Source organism: Anser anser, assembly GCF_964211835.1.
Source record: "Anser anser genome assembly, chromosome: 7".
NCBI classification, from domain to species: Eukaryota; Metazoa; Chordata; class Aves; order Anseriformes; family Anatidae; genus Anser; species Anser anser.
The window spans coordinates 13,448,855-13,468,639 of record NC_139727.1 but is presented as its reverse complement, the minus strand read 5'-3'; the positions used below and the strand labels follow the sequence as shown (position 1 = coordinate 13,468,639).

Sequence of the window (19,785 nt, the reverse complement as noted above, 5' to 3'; positions counted from 1 at the left end):
TGAACCTTCAAAGAACCCCCTATAAAATACATTCATAGTCTTGCAAAATTCAAAGAGTAAAATCAAAATCAGAATCTGCCCTAAGAATCTATTAGCATGTGAATAAGAATTTATAGAGCTTGGATATAAGGTATGTTCTTTCTGTAACTGTTTTCAAACACAGCTGGTAGAGAACTAATTTGCACTACCTAACACATTTTTGTGTATGACTCTGTTACATACCTAATTTTTGGTTTTGTATTCTCTTGTTAGTGAACTGAAATTCTTGCAAACCTCATTTGCTGAGGGTTGTTTTAAAGCAAGCGAATTCCTCTCTCAAGGGAGCAAGGGAAGCAATTTAATCTCTTAGCTTTCTCTCTCCCACAGAGTAACTTCCCAGTTACTCTGGGCTTCACTCCCAGACTCCCTTCAGTTCCATCCTCAAGGGATATGTTTGTCCTCAAGGCTCTTAACTTCAGTTAGCTAACATATGTTAAAGTAACTGTGAAGACAAGACAGCTTGGGTTTGATTCATGTGAGTATCTCATGTTCAGCCCTTCAATACACAAATTAATTTTAACTACTTAACCTGAGTTAAAACCTGGGTTGCCATGTCTTCGTTTCTGTTTTATTTTCAGTTAGTTTACCTCAGGTCAGACTACTTTTTTTTGATATAAGTATTTGCACTCCTCAGGGAGTTGCAATAACTTCTTTTCTCATAGGGAGCTGCAAACTCTCCTGTACTTTGAGAATTTATCAGAAGACTTTTCCTCCCTGTGTCTTTACTTCACTTCTGCTTCTCTCCTAGAATGCTGTTGTTTGAGGTCTGAATGATTGCTACGCTTCCTGTTAAAAGGAGGAGGGAGACTGAGTGGGTCAATGCCAGCCTACAACATGGGATTTTTAGGCCAGAAAACTGTTCAGTTTGTTAGTTGAGTTTATATTGAACCATGCTAGGAACCAGGTATGGTTATGAAGTGGTGACCACCATTCTATAGTTTATCATCAAGCAAGTAGCTTTTATTGGGTTTGTTTTTTCTCTTTGTATGAGACAATGAATCTCTACATACAGGCACCTTTGCAAACGAGCAGATTAGCACATAGGCTGTGTGTTTTCATCAGAATAAAAGTTAACAAAGTCAGTAATGGTAGTACTTAAATTGTGTCTTTTTAAACAGATGAAAATCAACTAATGGAATTTGAAAATGAATTCATATTGACCTCAAAACTTTCTTTTAGCCTTTAATGTATTTTCAAAATGCTTTTTTCACAGTTGTGAAAATATACATAAAAGGGGATATGACTCATAATTGTACTTTTTTTTTCTTTTCTTTTGTAAGAAACTGGATTAGAGTTCATTTGCCTTCCAGTCTCAGTGCGTACTCCATACCTATCTAACTAATACTGGATTTAACCTTCAATTTTGTCTTATTGTGATAAAGAACATTGCTTGAGATGCAAGAGAAAGTACTAGGCAGTCAATCTGTAAAGTGATTTGACAGTAAACATTGAGTGCTGTAAGTTTCTGTTAAATTATTTTTGCAGACTTCTACCCAGGTAAAAAGCAAGCTGGCTTTTTTCCTCTGTCCTGCTTTCTACAAACTAGTAGTCCTTTAGTTGGACTGTGAAGTTGTTCAGCTATTTGGATGTTTGGTAAATCAAGCAACTCTGTCATAGCTGTTCTTTTTAAAACCCCTTGCACACAGTTACAAAACAGGTCACCAATAACAAGTTGCGTACCCCCTTGGTTCTTGCATGCAAGTCACTCTAATTTATAAATAGAAGTGTACTGATAGACAGAACTTGGCCTATCCTGTTGTCCTCTTATGTGAGTTATTTTGATTTAAAAATAGAACTGTCCTAGTAGATATGTATCAACGAGGTTGTGAAAGTTCACTTCTAGACTCTACTGTAATTAAGCAGTAGGTTAGAGGGAGCAGTGTTCTCATCAGTAATCTGAAGAGTTTTAAAGTATGGTAGTATTAATTTCCTTTTTCAAATAGCTATGCAATTGCAAAGTGTTAACTTGTTCCTTTGCTGTAGCTTATCAGAATATACCTGAACATACAGATGTGTTTCCAGAAAGAAGTAACTTTTGTGAGCATTACTTAAGGACCATATAGACAGTAGATAGTAATTGTGATTTGTCATTTATTAGACTGTTTCTTTGGTCATAGCAGCGTTGCTGTATGTTTAAGCGTAGGTTCTTTCTGAATGGCTGTGTTTCTTTAAAATACTTAATATAATTCCGCATGTGTATTGCAGTCTTTTTTTGAATTGGAGCTCACTTCTGACTCTTTAAATCTTCCTTGATTTCTGCTCTGTTTCAGAAATCAGTGTTTTTCTTGTTTTTATTTTGTTTTTACTCAGGTATTTTGTACCAGCAGCAATTTAATATGTACAGGAGACTTTTCCTGGAATTGGATGCTAAAGTCTTTATTTTTTCAGGCAATCCTATTTGATTTTTTTTCTCACTTCATTTCTATTACCTTAGGTGTTTAAATATGCAGATATGCTCAGAATATGCTGAAAGCCTGGGGATGGAAGATTAATTTGAATAATTTCTGTAGTATAATTTTATGGATGGACAAATGTCAGCAGTCACTAGATAGTTTTACTACCAGAAAGTATTTTTGTGGACTTCAAATCAAAGCATGATTTGAAGATTTTTTTTTTTTTGAAACCCTTTCCTAATCTAATATTTAGCTTCTCCTGCTGTCATATTGACTTAACCTGGAGTAAAAACTTGGCAATTCTTTTAAGGTAAGGAGGAAATGAAACAACGCATAAGAGTTTAATGTTGACATGTGAATGATTCCTTCAAATGGCAGAAGATAGATGCGATAAAATTTCAGCAGGGTTGCTATGGTTAACTGAACAATATGAGGGAAGAGATGTGAGATCTTTCTCTGAGTGTCTTGTGACTATAAAATCCATATTTCTTCATCTGGGTTTTTCCTTCTTGTTCTAAATATACCTATGTTGGGGAGATTATTCATGTTTGTGAAAACAAAAGAAAATGAGAGGAAAGGAAAAATAAAAGGGATTATGTAATAGGTAGCCTGTGAGAGTATTGCCATTTCAGAAATAATTAAGTGCCCTGGAAGTTAGCAGCAGGGCAGAAGAATCCTAAAACCTAATAAACATCTTCATCTCATGGACCGTACCAAAAGCTACACAGCTAAATAACCAAAGTTCAGCAGGAACCCGTGACATTCCTCAGCCTGTATACTTGAGCACAGTGAATAGTTTTCATGTGTCAACTTCTTGAGAGCTAACAGGTTGCTGTGGAAAGAGGACTTTATTTCTATTTATGCAGAAGCATGGCTTTATTTTATGACCTTTTCATTTAAAAAATGACTTTACAGGCATATAATTAGCTAAGCATGCCACAAATTACAGATGCTTTCTTTTAACTAGTCATTTCAATGTAGCAGATCTTCAGCTTAGTTTTGGAAAACACACTTATATTGCACTTGATCTCTACCTATTCAGACTTATTTCAGAAAATATTAAGCGTTGCCCAGAGGTATGCACGCAGGGTAAAAACAGTCGAAGAAAATAAGTTTGTTTTTCATGTGATTAGGATAGAGTGGTATTCTGAGTGTTTAAGCATTGTTTTACCCACTGTTATCCAGCAGAGAGCACTTCAGTTTACAAGATAACATTAAAAAAAAAAAAAGGCGAAATTGGGAAAGGCTGGGGTTCTTTTTCTTTCTCTGAGACAGCCATTAAAATCCAACTGCCTGGGAAAATCAAACTTCTGGTTTTGTTTATCATCAATCTTGTTTGCGTTTTGTACAAAAATACTGCTTAAGTATAAATTCTATTTTATGCTCATGAATTAAGATTCAAAGTAAATTTTATCAGTTATCAGTGGTCTCTTGATCGTGTTTGTTTAAACTTTGCATTGTATGAGGTACAGTTCCTCAAAACATCAACCTTACAGGGCTCATGTGGGGAACTGTCCCTAGTTTGGAGCCCCAGGTTCAGGTGGTGCAGGCCTGTTTCCAGTACATTCAGACAGCAGGCATGAGGACTTGCTTGGCAACACACACACAAAACAGCCTCCATGTGATGGTGCTGTTGTGGTTGCTCACTGAAATTATTTGTAGAGAATGATACAAGCTTTGAGGCAAACAGCATGTATTAAATCTTTTTCTTTTTTTTCTTTTTTTTTTTTTCTTTTTTTGTCTGTGGCATGTTTGTTGGTTGTCATGAGTAAAATGCTACAGAAATGGGAGTGAAAGGTGGGGAGGTGTGAAGATGGGAGAAAGAGGATTCTGATGTTGATCCCAAAGCCCATCAGACCAATCGTGTGAATTGGTAAAAATAAATGAACAAAAACTTCATTGTTACTGGGTACCTATGATGTGACCAGAGTTCTCAGCAATGGGCAGATTAGAGTACTGTTAACTCAGTGGTATGAGAGCAGTGGATGGGGCTATTGCGTGACGTCTAATACCTGTTCTGTATTTTCCCCCCCCTTCCCAGCTCCCCTCTTAGCTTCCTTGGTGGGAGGGGAGCTCCTAAGGGGGAATGTCAACATAGGAATCTGTCCATGTATGTATAGAGAAGTACACAATTTTAAGTGTGGTAATGACATAAATGAGACATCTTGTGAATGACTGCTGTCATGGCTGTTGGTAATGCATAGGTTGTGTGTTACATGGCTTAATGGGCACAGACTGGAGAGAATTATTATGAAGTCTCTGACCTCTCTTGATTTTTTTTTTTTTCCATGAGACTTGTAGGGAAGTAGCCAAACTGTTCAGTGGAGTAGGTCAGCAGCATGTGGAAACATGATCTGAAACCTGCCAGTCATGCACACATATGAGGCACGTAATACTTCTGTGAAAGAGCGCTGCATTAGTGGAGAGATTACAAATTCTGTCATAGGAACAGGCATACAAGGGAGGAGCAAGCTCTCACAGGCAGGGATAGTTGCAAATACGTGTTTTGCTGAAATATTGCTGCTGCTTTTATGAGATGAATAATTAATATTTTAAACTGTGCGTTCAGAGTGGTAATTTGCAGGTCCTTTGGATGGGTATATGGAGCTGCTGGAAACGTCAACGTCTCATCTAGCAATTTCTTCAGCAGTGTGTTGTGCCTTTTATTGTTTGAATCTGCCTGGGAGTGGCTTTAAGATCCAGTAACCTGATCTTTTATCACTCTCGGAGGCTTCCTTTTCTGGTATGCCCTGATGCATTCAACACATGTCGGTATTGTACACGACCGGCAATCAGAGCGATTCAGGCTCGCTTTCTGCGTCTGCAAGCAACGGCAAATCATCCGCTGGTGAACGCTTCTCAGACTTGTCAGCCGTCTGCAGCTAATTTCTGTGTGGCTCATCAACCCCATTTAAGAGACTGGAAGCACCGAGGATGACCAAGCTAGGAAGCATTGTCAAGATCTTATCTCAGGAGTGAAGACTAGTTAAGAATGAAAGAGGAAAATGTTTTCTCTTCTCTTTAGAGGAATCACAGACTGCTTGATGTGAGAACACCCAGTTTCTCACAGAAGAAAACAGCAAGGCTATGAGCAATTCAAGTCAGTGCAGGAGGAGCAGAGACTAGCTTTAAACAGCAGTTATTCTGTTACTTGTCTGAGAAACGTCAGCAGATGGACTTTGGTTTCACAGCTGTGAATATTTGCAGTGGCTTTGCATGTTGGAATACAAGCAGTGATCTCTTCTATTCCCCTTCCCCTGTATATTTACCTGCTGAAAAATGAGTGAGGAAGCAAAGGAGAAAAATGCTAAACCAGCTCACAGGAAAAAGAAAGGAAAAAAGGTAACTCCCTGTACAGACAATCTTCCATAATGCTTTTTTTTTCCTCCAGTCATTTTGTGTTCTAAGCAGTTTGCTTCTGGGTGTGGAGTGGCTTTGGATAATAGAAGAAGGATGATGGTAGAATCGGGATGGTTTTGTTTATGCTAGATGCTGATGGGTGTGTTCTCTGCTAGAATTAGTATACCACCAAAACTCAGTTATTTTTACATTATTTAAATACCCCAGTGTTTAAATATGTTAGTCATAGAATTTCAATGTGGCTGTAGATTTCCTAGTGTATTCCAAACCCAGGATTAACAAGTAAACAGGTATCTAAATGAAAGACTGATAATCAACATGTGTTCTTGGAAATGAATATTAGGGACATCACTAAGAAAATCAAGTTTTACAAGAAGTTTTTTAAAAAGACACATTATTTAATTGTATGTCACTGCAATTGGTTTTATATATTTTGGGGCTTAGAAATTTTGTGGCTAAACTAAACTCTGGATTAAAATTCCAGTTTCAATGGAGACAATTTATGTTATGGCTTGTCTTTTTTGCCTGAAACTGTACTTGGATGCATTTGATAGATTATTGCCTTCTGTGTTGCAGTTTTTGCTTTCCTGATATCCATTTAATTTTCTTCCTTCCATTTTGAAACGGGTCATTTTCATGTGTTTACACTCAAGAGCCAGATTATTAAACCTAGGAAGCTGACTTCTTCATTTTTTTTACTTATTTTAAATATTAACTGAGTATATTAATTTATAATGTGAATTACCTCAATTATTGTCAAAAAAGGCATCTGAAAGGTGTATTATTGTTGTAGATAATATATTGAGACTCCCACCTTTTATTTTCTGAGTGTGTTTGCCTTCCTATCATTTGGAAGTGTGTGACAGCCTCACACTTAATCCATTTCCTTGGTGAGGGACTTAATAGATTGTCAAAAATGCAAATTAAATCAGATTGGCCTCTCTATCCTGCCAGAAAAGTAAAGAGCAGCTCTGGAGAGGAAGCAGGGGAAAAAATACAATTTTAAAACACTTTTAATGGTAAATTAGGATACCTTCCTGACATATCAAATGTTTCCGTCAGGCATGATACATTGCCTCAGGGATAGAAGAGGTGTAGAAGTAAATTCTGGGATGGGTTTTAAGCTTGGAACATGTTAATATTTTTACTATGTTACACACAGTATTTTTATGGTATTTAACAATCTAGCTGTGGTTTTATAGTACATAGCAAATTTTATCACTTATCTTGCATATAGATCTATGTCTTCCAGAGGACCAACCAAATAGCCAACGAGAGAGAACAGCCCAGGTGATTTAGGATGATGCCAAGTTGGGAGTCTCATTGTTCTAGCAGTGGCTGGTGACAGTTCACCTGTATCTTCACCTTGTAAAGGTGGTATTCCACCTGTGGGAAGGAGGCTACAGATGTCCTGTCCAAATTCTTCCTCTGCTGACTGGTACAGTGTCACTGCTCTCAAGGGAGAGAAAAACTGTCAGACATGTTTACATTCATGAGTTACTGCTGTGAGCACTGAAGGCCAATGGCATAACGCTTTAGTTGATGCCTTCTGAGGTGATGTTAAAGCCCGTCCTTCTGTGCATTGAACCTTTACTGCATGAACTGTAGCAAACACTGGTGTGTGATGGCAAGCAATTACATTTCAATGGGGATGTGGCTAGAGCTTTCTAAACCTATGGAAGGTGTTGTTTCACTGCTGTTTGATTTTCTTAATGCTGTTGGAATTGACTGTTGCTGGGCTATGCTGTATCAGGCTTAGGTGTGTCCCTCGTGACTACTGCACATCAAAGCTGCTTATAATGTCACTGTTAAACACAGGCTTGTGCCAGAATATTCCCAATGGAAAGGGAACTGCTTTGCTTTTCTTTTCAACAAAGAGCAGCCATTTCTTCTGGTCCTGGCAGAAATTTTCCCTGCTTTTCACAATTCATTGGAGAAGTAGTTTGTTATTTTGATTCAGAAGATGAATCTCTGGATGGCCAACAAAGAAGCACTTTGTTAAGTCAGAAATGTTCTCCAAGAAAAATTTGATAAACAAATGATGTTCATTGGCCATAAACCCCTGAGACTGGTGAAAACTTAACCGAGTCTGTGATTCCAGTGAGTCAAGTCTCTTCTTAGAAGTGTGTATCCTGAAATGGGTAATTCCATGGTCTTCTCCCTCTGCTCTTTAGATAGTTGCTTTCCTGGTAGCTGTGTTGTCTCCGCATTTAGCCTTTCCTTTACCTTCTGTCTTACCTTCAGAGCTGAGAGGTGGCAAGTCTTCCTTCTTCAGCTGCTGAGGTACTCATTTATATCCTGTTCCCCCATCATCAACTCTTGGTTTTCCTGTTCTTAGGCTTTTTCTGAGCAGAAAAGCAGGAAAAAAAAGATGCTGAAAGAGCCTGGGGGATAGCAATGGAAAGCTCATGGTCTGCTATAGCAAAATCACAGTCAGAAATGTGCTCTGAATTTGCAGTTTTATCACCAGTAGGTACACCACAAAAATAACCCTTAACCTGATGAACACAAAGGCATACAAATACTGTGCGTTTAGAACAGGCTGGCAAAAGCCTTTCTGCAAATGCGTTAAAAATTTCAAGCTAGTCTGAGAGGATGAAGAAAAATCAGGTGGTGGTGCGGAGATTTATTTTGAAGGATGGACAATTCAGATGAAAGCAGAACATACTGCCTTTAGCCGTGCAATATTAAGGGGGGATACAGATTTCAGAAGATGAAGGTACCACATCAATATTTATTGCTGAGGTTACACTGAACAGGATTAGTTCTGATGGAAAAGGAAGCCTAACTAGTTTTATCTTTATTCCACCCTTTGGGGTTCCTTTCTAGCAGCAGCCTGTGCCTCCTATACTTGACATTCAGTTGTCTTGCAATTTTCAGCCATGCTCTTACCAAGTCAGTGTTTTGGAGCTGTCAGGTTGAATCCCTGGGCATTATGGAGTAGCTTTATCCTGTATGTTTGTGTCATCACTTTTCAGTATATTTTGGATTGTCAGTGGTAGAAGAGCATTGAACTCAGTTGTCACTAGAGATTTAAGATGTTTTGATATATTTTTTTTAAACAAAAGATAAGTATTCTTCTCTTGTTTCAAACTACCAGAATGCAATTATCCATGAAAATGCTGGTGGTCCTTTGAAACTCTGAAAGGTAATCAGAATTGTAGGAACAAGAAACAAATCAGACCACCTCAAAACTCCTGTAGTGTATTATCCTCTTCCATTTACTTTTAGTTATCTGCCAGCCACCAGTTGGTTCTTAGTGGGAAATTTCTCACTGAACTCTCATACCAGAAGCTTTACCGGAAATACTATTTTTGTTGTGGGGGATCTTTTGTTCTTCTCTTTTGCTGCTCCCTCCAAGATGTTGAAACTGCACAATGGATGTTAACAATGCATCTCATGACACGTGTAAGGCACAAATCAGCCATGGAAATTCCAAACAGAAATGCGTAAGTTTTCTTGAATGTACACAGGTGAGAGCTCATGCTGAGCTCTTAACGTGATTCTAGAGTATTCTGTGTACCTATCCACTTCACTGCCTTATTAGTTAGTTGTTAACTGTAGTATCACTTTCAACGTTGTGTTCCACTGTTTTATAGAAAATGTAAATATGCCATACAGAGAGGAATGAGCTGCTAATGCAGCAGATTGAAAATCTCTGCTTGGCATCACAAGGTTTATAGCTGCCAACATTATGATTTTGGACTAATAGAGGATATTTAACTCAATCCACTTTTCTTGAGACAGTAGCCTGGGCGCACTACACTGGGAGGGCTCACTACAATGGGAACACACTTGTAATTTCTGCCAGGGGTTCTTTGCTCTGTTGTATCTCCAAAGTTTGACTTGGCAGAATTAGTGTCTGTCTTTGGTGGGGGGGTCTTCCATTATCAGACAGCTGAAAATCTGGTCAGCAGTGTCGTTACTGGGATGTGAAACTTTAGGGGGCATTTTGGTGGGGTAGAGGCTGAGAGGTCAGAAGTTCTCTTGGGTATGGTGAGACATTTCCCCACTGTAGTAAAAATGTAGTGTAAGTAGTGGTATGGGAGACAAGTTCTCACCGTCTTTTATGGGAACCGGGTGAGATCCTTTACAGGCAAAGCCTACCTTGACTAAAATAACATCACAGACCTCACTACTGAGGACAATATTTAGGGGCTTTAAGTCTTCGTATTTCATCTTTATATGATCGAATGATTAATCTGTGTATGAATTATAGTGGGGCTTCTGGTGATGGCAACTCAGCACCTGTGAGGTCATGATGATGAGAAACGGTGTTTTGTTTCTGAGATACGTGGTAATATCAAATCACTGGCTTTTTTTGAGCTGTTGCTTTTACAACTCAATTTACTGATTTGATTGGTTGCTTTGACAAACCATGGTTTATCTGTGTTCAGTTCTTATACACATTATGGTTGTTGGGAGAGAACATTCACTGCTGTTTACTCCCAGTGGAGAAGTATTTACTGCTAATGGTAAAGAAAATGTTTGTGGTAGATGTTCCTACATTTTTCTCGTGGCTTTTAATTTATTCATAAAAATAAACTTATTTATTCGAGTGTAAATTGATTTCTAAATTTGTTGTTCCTCAAAAGCTGAGAAATTAAAATCTACTTAAATTTATGAAATAAAATGCAAAAAAGTTCTAGAAGGAAACCATCTCTCATCTTAGCATAAACCTTATTTGCCATGTTGTTATCTTTGGGTTTGTGTGGAGGAGAAATGGTTCTCAGACTTAAATTTGACTGTATGGTGGTGTTCGTAAACCTTAACATGTCAACAGATCCTGTGCTGAGAACTGAATTCAATGACATGATAAACAGATTTGTTTTGGCCTTGCTTGCAAATATCTACTTGTTCAGATTGTAGTGTCTGTTTTATCAGTAGATTCTTAACCCCACATTTTCAGTAAATATATTAAAGGAAAAAAAAAAAGAACAAAAAGCCCACAAAACTTCTGGAAGATACTCCTCATTTGCATGTCCAAATAGTGAAGCCCCAAAATAGTAGAGAAAATAATTTTCAATAATTATGACTATTCTCAATTGCTTTAAAACCAACCAACCAAAACAAAACCACTTAAGACTTTGAAATTCTGTTCCTCTGAAATAAATGCATTTACATTTTCTTGCCATCTGCAACTTCCTGAATTGCCCCAGAAAATTAAAATATACTGATTCACGTCACTTTGATTGGAAAATCACTTTGGTACATGGTAATATTGTCTTAGCTTTCTTTCTATCAAACTGGAACAAAATAATAATTATATACATATAAAAGCAAGTCAAGTATCTTATTGTTTTGAAATGAATCATTTCAAATGTTCATTTTCCCTGGAAAGAATACTTTCTAGTTGACATTTACCTGGGGCTAGGAGCTGTTGACTAATGCTACTGAAGTCTGATAATGTGCTTAAAAAAATTGGAAGTAGATGATACTGTCATTCTATATAAAATGAAACAGCAAGGTGTTATGTTATTGAATTTTTAACATAATTCACTCTGTAGATAAGTGACAGAACTTGTAACCTGAGTGACAGTCATTCCATTTGCTGTTAAATTAAAAAACTCATGCTGAAATGCTGAACAACACATGATTTTCTTTTTAAAGCCCGCTGTTTTACAGAGGAACCCTGTTGTTTGGGAGAATATGAAACTTGAGGGCAATTCTTGGATCCTATGACATAAGGTCATCCTACAGTTTTCAACTTTTTCCAGAAAATTCAGCTGTTGAATGGTTTTGGCCTTCTGAGGAATGGGTGTAGGAAGTATGAAAAGTGCAATTGTCTGAAGTGCTTTGGCTGATTTTTGTCTTATCTTCATCTTATAGTGAATTGCAACAGTAATTAAATATGGAGAAAACAACCATGTTAAAAGAACCCAAATCAGTTTCCTTTAAATGGGTTTAAACTGTAGGAGTTTACTGCACTTTCCTAAAAGACTTCAAGTGAGTAAAAGTGAAGCAAAGATCAGCCAGTATCAAGCTGTCGTCACAGAGAAGGGGTGTTAATGACTCACTACGCTGAAGGTTTGTACATGGGTCAGTTCTCTCAGTGCCTGAAGTAGTATTGGAAGTAGTATTGGGTGCATTTCCCCTGGTCTATGAGCTTTGATCCTTTGGGTAAATAATAAAATATTTTATTCATGTGTCTTCTTGCAGCTGTCTATTAGCCTGTGGCTAAGATTTATCCCTTGTTGGTAGGTTTTTTAGTTACAGGATTTACCAGTTAGCCAAATTTTGCTTCCCTTGTACGGTTTTTCCCATTGCTTAAATGATCATGTTCCTAGCTATAGGACCAGGTGCTTCCCAGCATTGCTTTCTGAAGCCTGGGTTGCTCTTCTTTCTTCCATTTCTTTTCCAGCATTTCCTCACTGGGTTGCTGAGCTGTTCCTTCCTTTGAATGATCTTGGCCGTCACCACATGTCTTCCAACAGCGAGTTGCTGGCCAATCTGTTCAATCTGTTTCTGGGTTGAATTTTCTATACTCGCAAGACTTTCCTTGAGTTGAACCAGATACCTTACAGTGGGTTTCACTCTTCAGAATGGAGCTTGTATGTTTTCAATCACACCATCACCTGAAGGACTGAGTCTGTCCGTCCCCCCCCCCCCCCCCCCCCCGGGGTCTGGTTCCTTGGTGGCCCCTCCTGGGTTCAGCGTGGTAGTGCGAGTGCAGCAGGCAGCGCTCCAGGCTGGTTTCTGTGTGGGTCACTGTCAGTGCCTGGTGCCTCAGCTGGAGGACTTAGAGGGTCATCGCCTCCAGAAGCTGGACAGTTGCAGTCCAGATCAGATTGTTTCCTTTTGCAGTCAATTGTTTTATGTACAACTAAGTTAGAGTTAGATTGGGTTAGAGAAAGTGAGCTTGAGCTACAGGAGACACAATGGATGAGCTTCAGTTACATACTGCAGTTCTGCAGTCATCAGGAAGTGATATAAATGTTTCTGCAACAGCCTTTGTATTAAACCACTGCATAAATTTTAGCTTGCTTCTTAGCATGGAGGATTTCCTTTTGCCAAAGTCTGTGAATGATGTGACTATGGAATTCATTAGGTCTTAACAACAGCACCTAGGTAGGTGTGGCAGGTGTTGAAATGCTTACCACGCTTATGTCTTGAAAATAAATGCTTTCAGTCTGTCAAATATAGATTGAGAAAAGTAAATACATCTGGGTTATCCCCCTTTCACTTCCAAAGAAGAGCCTGCGTACTTGCATTCCCCTTGCTGGGGCATGGGCTTGTTCCTCAGTCTCTTCAGCTCCCTTGCGCTTTGTGGAGGTGGTGGTGGTAGAACCTGCAGCCTTCCTTCACTTCTGGCTGCCTGCAGAGACAGCAGCAGGGATAGCGCTGCAGTTTCAGGGCCTAGAGAACCAGCACCCTGCCAAGAGGGAGCTAGCTCAATCACATTCTTGGTGAATGTGTACCAATGTATCTTAGCAATCAAAAGAGATGATTACCACAGTAGGCAACTTAAATTTTAATCTTTGTTTTTTTTTTTTTAAAGTATTTTGGAAACTCAGTGTTTGTTGAAAACTCTGTAGTATGCTACTCCGAACTGTTCAACCTTCCAGTTACCAAACAGCTTCAGGCTTTAACTCTTAATGATATATAAAACATTTCATGAAACTCGTAAATGTTAGGTCCTTATTTCAAATGATGATGTTTGCTATCTGATCAAATAAAAAATGCAATGAATTCTTTCGTCACTCTCAGATGCTGGGTCACTCAACTGAAAGTAGGTTAAACTGAAACAGGCACGATTTGGTATCCTTTCATTCCCAAAGAAGCTCAGGGCAAACCCTGCCTTATTCCCTTTACGTTGAAGAAGACAAACGAGCTGGCTCAACTGGGGGAAAACTACAAATGAGACATTTTCTTTAGCATTTCTCTTGATATGTAATACGCACTGTTTTGTTATATCTAAATTAAATGCATAGCTAAGTATACTTAAGACACTTAATTTAAAGTGTTACCATCACTGACTTGTTTCAGGTTTGTGCTTACAAGAGATTTTGGCTGCTGAGAATTCTCTATAGCGCATTAGCAATTTGTGAATGTAAACAAGGATTGACTTGAATACTTTTTTTTTTTTCTTTAAGGAGCTATTTTATCATAGGGAATTGGAGTGCTTCATGATGATCGCCAGTGTTTCATAGTTTTGTTTACAACTATTGTTGGGGTGGGTAATCATTTTTTGGGAGGTAATGGTTATATAACTTGTATATTGCTGTCTTGTGTGTGTTGGCCTCTCCTAGTTTAAGGGAAGCTTACCACAATGTCAAAATTAACAAATCACTGCAAGCTGTTTTCCTCCTTTTAGCATACGTCATTCATGGAATAATACCGTTTGGCTTTTTTTCCTAATGAAATAATATGAAAAACAGAAGCTAAAAAGAACACCAACAATTTTGCTTTACTAGCTGGTATTTGTCTAACTTCCCCTAATGGAATTTTAGGGACATCCTCTTAGTCAAGGAGTGGTTGATGCTTTCAATTGAAGTTGCCTCACTTATTTCTGTTGGTTGGTTTCTAAATGAGAAAGTAAGTGTTTGTGAAGAGATCCTGAGCATATACAGGTTTCACAGTATTGATAAGATACGTTTAGTCTCAATGACTCTAGTGCTGTGTGAATTTGTAATTCTCTTGCACTCAGTGGGAGAGGGAATGGGATAACCTGTGAAAAGGGGTGGTGGTGAAGTGGGATTTTTTGGAAGATCTGTCAAGGGTTGCATTTCCTTGGTCAGGAGCAGGGACAGTATATTCACCACCTTCAGCTGGCTTCCAGTTTTTTACTTGCTTTCTTACCTTTGGCTGGGTGTGTGCCTGGGCTTGTTCGCATATGAAGAGCGTGTGGACATGCTGATCTTGCAGGCCATGAGAGTAAATAACATTTGCTAAAATACTTCAAAATGAGATGCACTATATGCAGTGAGGATGAAGTTTATCCTGATGGGAGATGATCATCTTCAGGCAAAATCTCAGCTGCACGGGAAGGAGGACGTAAACACAGAATATGCAAGCCCCAGGCAAAGTGCTGTAGGATTCACAGGAACCCTAATCAGATGGGACTAATGCTGTGCAAGTGGTGCAGGGGGGGGTACTTAGCTCTCTTCCCTGCTCCTTTAAACAGACTTGTAACTTCATTTACTTAATTACTGTTGTGTGTGGTTGGGAGGCAATATCATTAAAGTATTTGTAATACAACACCAGGGTGGAGTTGTAGGGGAAAGCCTTAGTGAATAGAGCAGTGTCAGTCTGAATGGTTTTCAAAGAGAAAACTTATCAAAGATGGGCTGCGTAATTCTGGTAGCTGGTTCCATTCTCCCTCTATAGAGTTGGAGGGAAACATTCTAGAGAGTGGCTTCACTTAATTGTCCTTTTATTATACAAAAATCTAAATATGAGGATGGCAGTCCACCCTAAACCACAGTGGGATTCAGCTGTTCCAGTCATCCACGCACCACAGTTGTTACAAAGTAGTTTCTTATATAAATTTTTTTGTCAAAATTTCAATTTTTCAGATAATTTTAGTTGAGAACATTTCATGCTCTTCCTATGTTTTCATTACACAATTTTTGTGTCACTCATTAAAATGAATTAATGAACTGATGAGTACCAGAGACAGTGCAAGTAACCAACCTCTCTTCCTTTCAGAACTACATATGGTGCACCGCACCCCTTCTCATTAGTTTCCTTTCCACGCCAGTTGCACACAACTTCCTGGCATTTCCTTGCCACCTGGTAAGGAATGATATTCTGTCATTAGGAACATCAGCTGAAGTAGTTTTGGAAGGGTAAAATGCAAAGAAAAGTTTTGTAGGCGAGTAAACATAGTAGTTTTTCTTTCATAGCTAGGGGAGTCATTCTATCAGACTAGCGGGTACCTAAAATGTGCCTTATGTAGGGAGAGGAACAGCCCTAGGAGAAAATTAAGAGTACTGTTATTTTAGAATGCATTTATGGAACACAAAAATAATTTGGGCCTTTCTTTAAAAAGAGAGTGGAAGTATGGTGAGGGTAAATCAGTGATAGTTTCAAGTAACAGAAAACAGACAGCTAATGGGTAGAACAAAGATGTTATGGCTCAGTCAAAATATGCTTCGTTAGCTAATCCAAAACTGATGACTTTACTGATATTTTAACAGGAAGATAAAAGGGATTGCAAGGATAGTACTTCGGTAATCTTGTAAACAATTACGAGCAAAATATTTGGGAGAAGGTATCAAAGCAGACATAGTAAAGTTGGGTTAAGTATGGTCTTCACAGTCTTGTTCTTGAAGCAGATTTCAGTAGCCAGCTATGTTTTAGATATATGGTACAGGAGAAATACTCTAAAATTATGAAAATTGTGAAGTGTTTAATAAATAATTAGTTATGGTATCTCATATTTAGAAATGCAATAAAATTAGTAACTCAATAACTTTTTCAATGAAGGTATCTGATGATCAACATCTCAATGAAAATGAAACCAACCAATGCCTGGTCATCCATGGCTATTGATGGAACCCTAGAATAATGAAGTGTTGTGTTTGCAGTAAGGCATGTAGGGGTGATTTGTCTGGAAGCAGAACTTTTGAAAATGGAATAACAGAATGAAACATTCTCTTTCGCAATGCTATTGAAAAGAAATTGAGGAGAAAATCCAAGACTAAATCCAAGACTGACTCTGTTCAGGGTAACACTTAAACAGTAGCATAACTTCTCTTGTTGACTTTAGGAGCATAGCTGAAGTCAAGAGTTTCAACCTTTGTTTTTACTCTGTTCTCAAACGTACCCATTGGATTGAGTAACCACATGAGTGGTAGCCTGACCAGATGCAAGCTGAACCTGTTAGCATTATAGTAGTACTGGCAAATTACTGGTTTTTTTGGGGGGGGGAATAAATTGTTTTGCTAACTATGATCAGTTGAGAAGCACAAAAAATTCTTTCAGGAGAGACATTTGAAATTTTCTTTAGTAAGTTCCCAAGCCCTAGAAACAGTCCATTTTTGTTGCATCAACAATATGTAAAACAATCCCAGAGCCTGGATTATGCAGGATGAAGACGACTACTGCTATGCCCCCTAGTGTTTCAATAAAAAAAAAAAGTTTCCACCTTGTTTCTCTAAGTCAGACCTTCGTACTTATTACCAATGCTATTTGTCTGTGCTGTTTCATGAGTCCAGCTGCATGCTTAGTTGCTTTTTCCTCTGAAGTTGGCTATAAAATAAGAGCCCATGACTACATATATTCAGTTTACCTCATACTTCACAGGCATCTTTTATACCCAAGATCTGACTTACTGATACAGGTGGTTTCCTCCATATCTTCTCCCTTTCTTTACATTACAAAGATGTATGTACTTTAATAGTGAATGGTGTCCTTTTTATTTCTTCTAGGCTTTTCAATTATGAATAATGTGAAAATTTGTAGTTCTACAAAATGAAAATGTCTTTACAATTAAATAGTTTACTCTGGGATGTACAGTTATTCCTTCTGACATTTATATTTGCTCACGCTTCCTTTTTGCAGTTGTTGGTTACAATAGAAACTTGAAAACAAAATCAAGATGTTGCTCAACACTCTGGCTTTTTTTCTTCCTCATTTCTATATGCATGCATATGTATTTCTAAGGAAGATCCTTAGTGGCAAAACTGACCCCGATGTCAAACTAAATGCAGAGCTGGCAGGGTCAGGTTGGAGGGGAGGCTAACCCTTTGCAAGAGCCTTGACAGGAAGAGCTTCTGTGGGATGTGGCATCAAGCTATTCCCTGTAGTGGAAGCTGATTGAGAGGGCAGCATGGATTCTGCCTAAACCCTGGAGTGGGTGTTTTTATCAGCAGATAGCAAAGCATGGCGTTTACAACAACTCATTGTAAACTGCAGCTAAATATGGCTATTTTTTGGAAATTATATTTAAGGAACCTATGTACTTGATACTGATAGACTACTTTCAGTGCATACCAACAAACGTCAATTGGTCATAAGCAAAAGGATGCTACTGACCAAGATAAGTTCCAGGCAGGCAAGCTGGCTGCCTTTTAAAGAGTTCATCTAGTTCTAATCTTAAAAACAGAAGAGGGGAAATGTCACTCCATGTTTTGGCAGACCATACAGCACAGGAAGAGCAGTGCTTCTCTGACTTGCAGTGTTGTTGGCTGTGACTCCCACTGTTGTCAAGGTCATCAAGGTCAGTGGGGAAAGGAGGGGTAGGCACTATCCAGCTACCTTTGCTCTTGTGCCTCTTTTAGAGGTTCCATAGTATATTATAGTTACAAAACTGATTTAAAGCAGTGGCATTTTCCTTTCCTGGTGATTTTTGTGGGGTAGTTGGGGAGGGTGGGAAGGATAATGGGATCTGGGGTGTGGGTCTTGACTATGGGGAGTAAGGCAGGGCAGGAGGACAAGAGTCCTCTGTTCACATAGTGCTTACCTCACTGCTTGGTTACTGCTTTTCCTTCTTGGGTCTTGCATATACTTTTAGTTCTACCATTTACTTCATAGTGCACTTCTCTTTAGAAGTGTAAATCTGACTGGAAAAGGTGCGTCTAAAGTGTGGTCAGCGTATCCCTTATTGTCCTCTTTTTTTCAGTTTTACATTAGACACCAATAGATCAGTTGGGTCACTTTGCTATGTTACAATATTTTGTTTTTTAAATATGGTAATAATAAGATAGCTTATAATAAATTCAGGAATAAACTTGTGTAATGCATCTCAGGTCTTTTTTTCTCTCACCTTTTGAATTTACTGAGTACACTGAGAAGTCAAAATGAAAAAGTCCCAGCTGGTTCTAGTTGTAGTGGTCCTGAAATAATCCTTTTTCATCTTGTCCAAGTCTCTGTAGAGCAACCTAAAAGGAGAGCAAATTTCAGTAAACAATTAAGCTGTTTTGAATTACAAATGCCAGCGTTTCTTCTTTGTAGTCTTTTAAACTTTTTATAGGGTTGCTGTACCTTGCTTTTTAGTGAATTTAATTTTTTTAAAATGACTTGGGGGGGGGACGACGACGACATTATTTTACTAGTTTGATGTTTATACCATAATATTTACTTAGTTGAAAAGATTATAGCATTTATTTCTAGGCATAATGGGGCATGTGGAAAAAGTCTAGATGCATGCTTCTCTTTTCAATATCTACAGTGCAAACTGAAGAGAAAGACGCTGTATGAAGCAAATTGAATTTTTTTTCTTTGAGTATGCTAGCCCCTTAGAATCCGATGATCATGAAAGTGTAACAAATACAAGGATGAAGCTGCAGAAACATCTGCTTGCAGCGTTCAAATATTGCTTCAAACTGTAGTAAGCTTCTCAAATCTGGCCTGATTGTCCCTAGAACTTATGATGCCTCATGCATACCAAAACCTGTTAATGGCAAAACTTACTGATACTTTGAAACTTCAGTGTTTTGTCAAACCTTCCTGCTTGCTTTTCTTGTCAATAATTTTTTGCCACCTGTGATACCTTTCATAGTTAGACACTAACCTACATTGTCAATGTTGAATCGTATGTAAATTGTAAAATCATTTAAGATTGTTTTTCAATCCATCAGCAGGAGTTTTTATTGAAAAAGGAGTCTTAAATTAGCCTTTTGTGGTGTTGAGTGTTCATTTGGTCATTTTTAATAGTTGATGGAAGGAACTGTGTAAAAGAACTGTAGTGTGTGCTGTGATTCTGCAGAGACTGCTTAAGATTCAGAACACAGTTTCACTGATTTAAAAATTTATTGAAAAATGATAACTCTTACTCCATCTATTTTGTTTAAAATGTGCTCTAGCTCTGTATTGGGTTGATGGAGTGCAGACAACAGTACAGGCAATTCTGACTTCTCTCAGCCTTGTTTAATTCAAGGACAATACTACTTATTCTTATAGAACAAAAGTTCATAAAAATGGAAGAGTTCATACACTTGTCTGAATAAGGAGTTGAACAGGTGCATTTCATCATCTCTGCTCATTTTCCAAATGTTCTCCTCAGCTGGGAAATAAGAAAGGGAATTTAGATAGGCACATGTAATATTTA

At 38.2% G+C, this 19,785-nt stretch overlaps 1 protein-coding gene across 12 annotated transcripts in view; it reads left to right on the top strand.

The window, feature by feature from the left end:
* ANK3 (ankyrin 3) overlaps positions 1 to 19,785 on the top strand; it is a 363,472-nt gene that overhangs the window by 54,149 nt on the left and 289,538 nt on the right. The window contains exon 1 of one of the 12 annotated variants that reach the window (XM_083845289.1): positions 5,168 to 5,774. The exons of the other annotated variants lie outside the window; for them this stretch is intronic. Coding sequence (XP_083701415.1) covers positions 5,712 to 5,774 — 63 coding nt within the window. The 5' untranslated portion in view covers positions 5,168 to 5,711. Of the gene's footprint in view, positions 1 to 5,167; positions 5,775 to 19,785 lie in introns of those variants that run through there. 12 annotated transcript variants of the gene reach the window in all.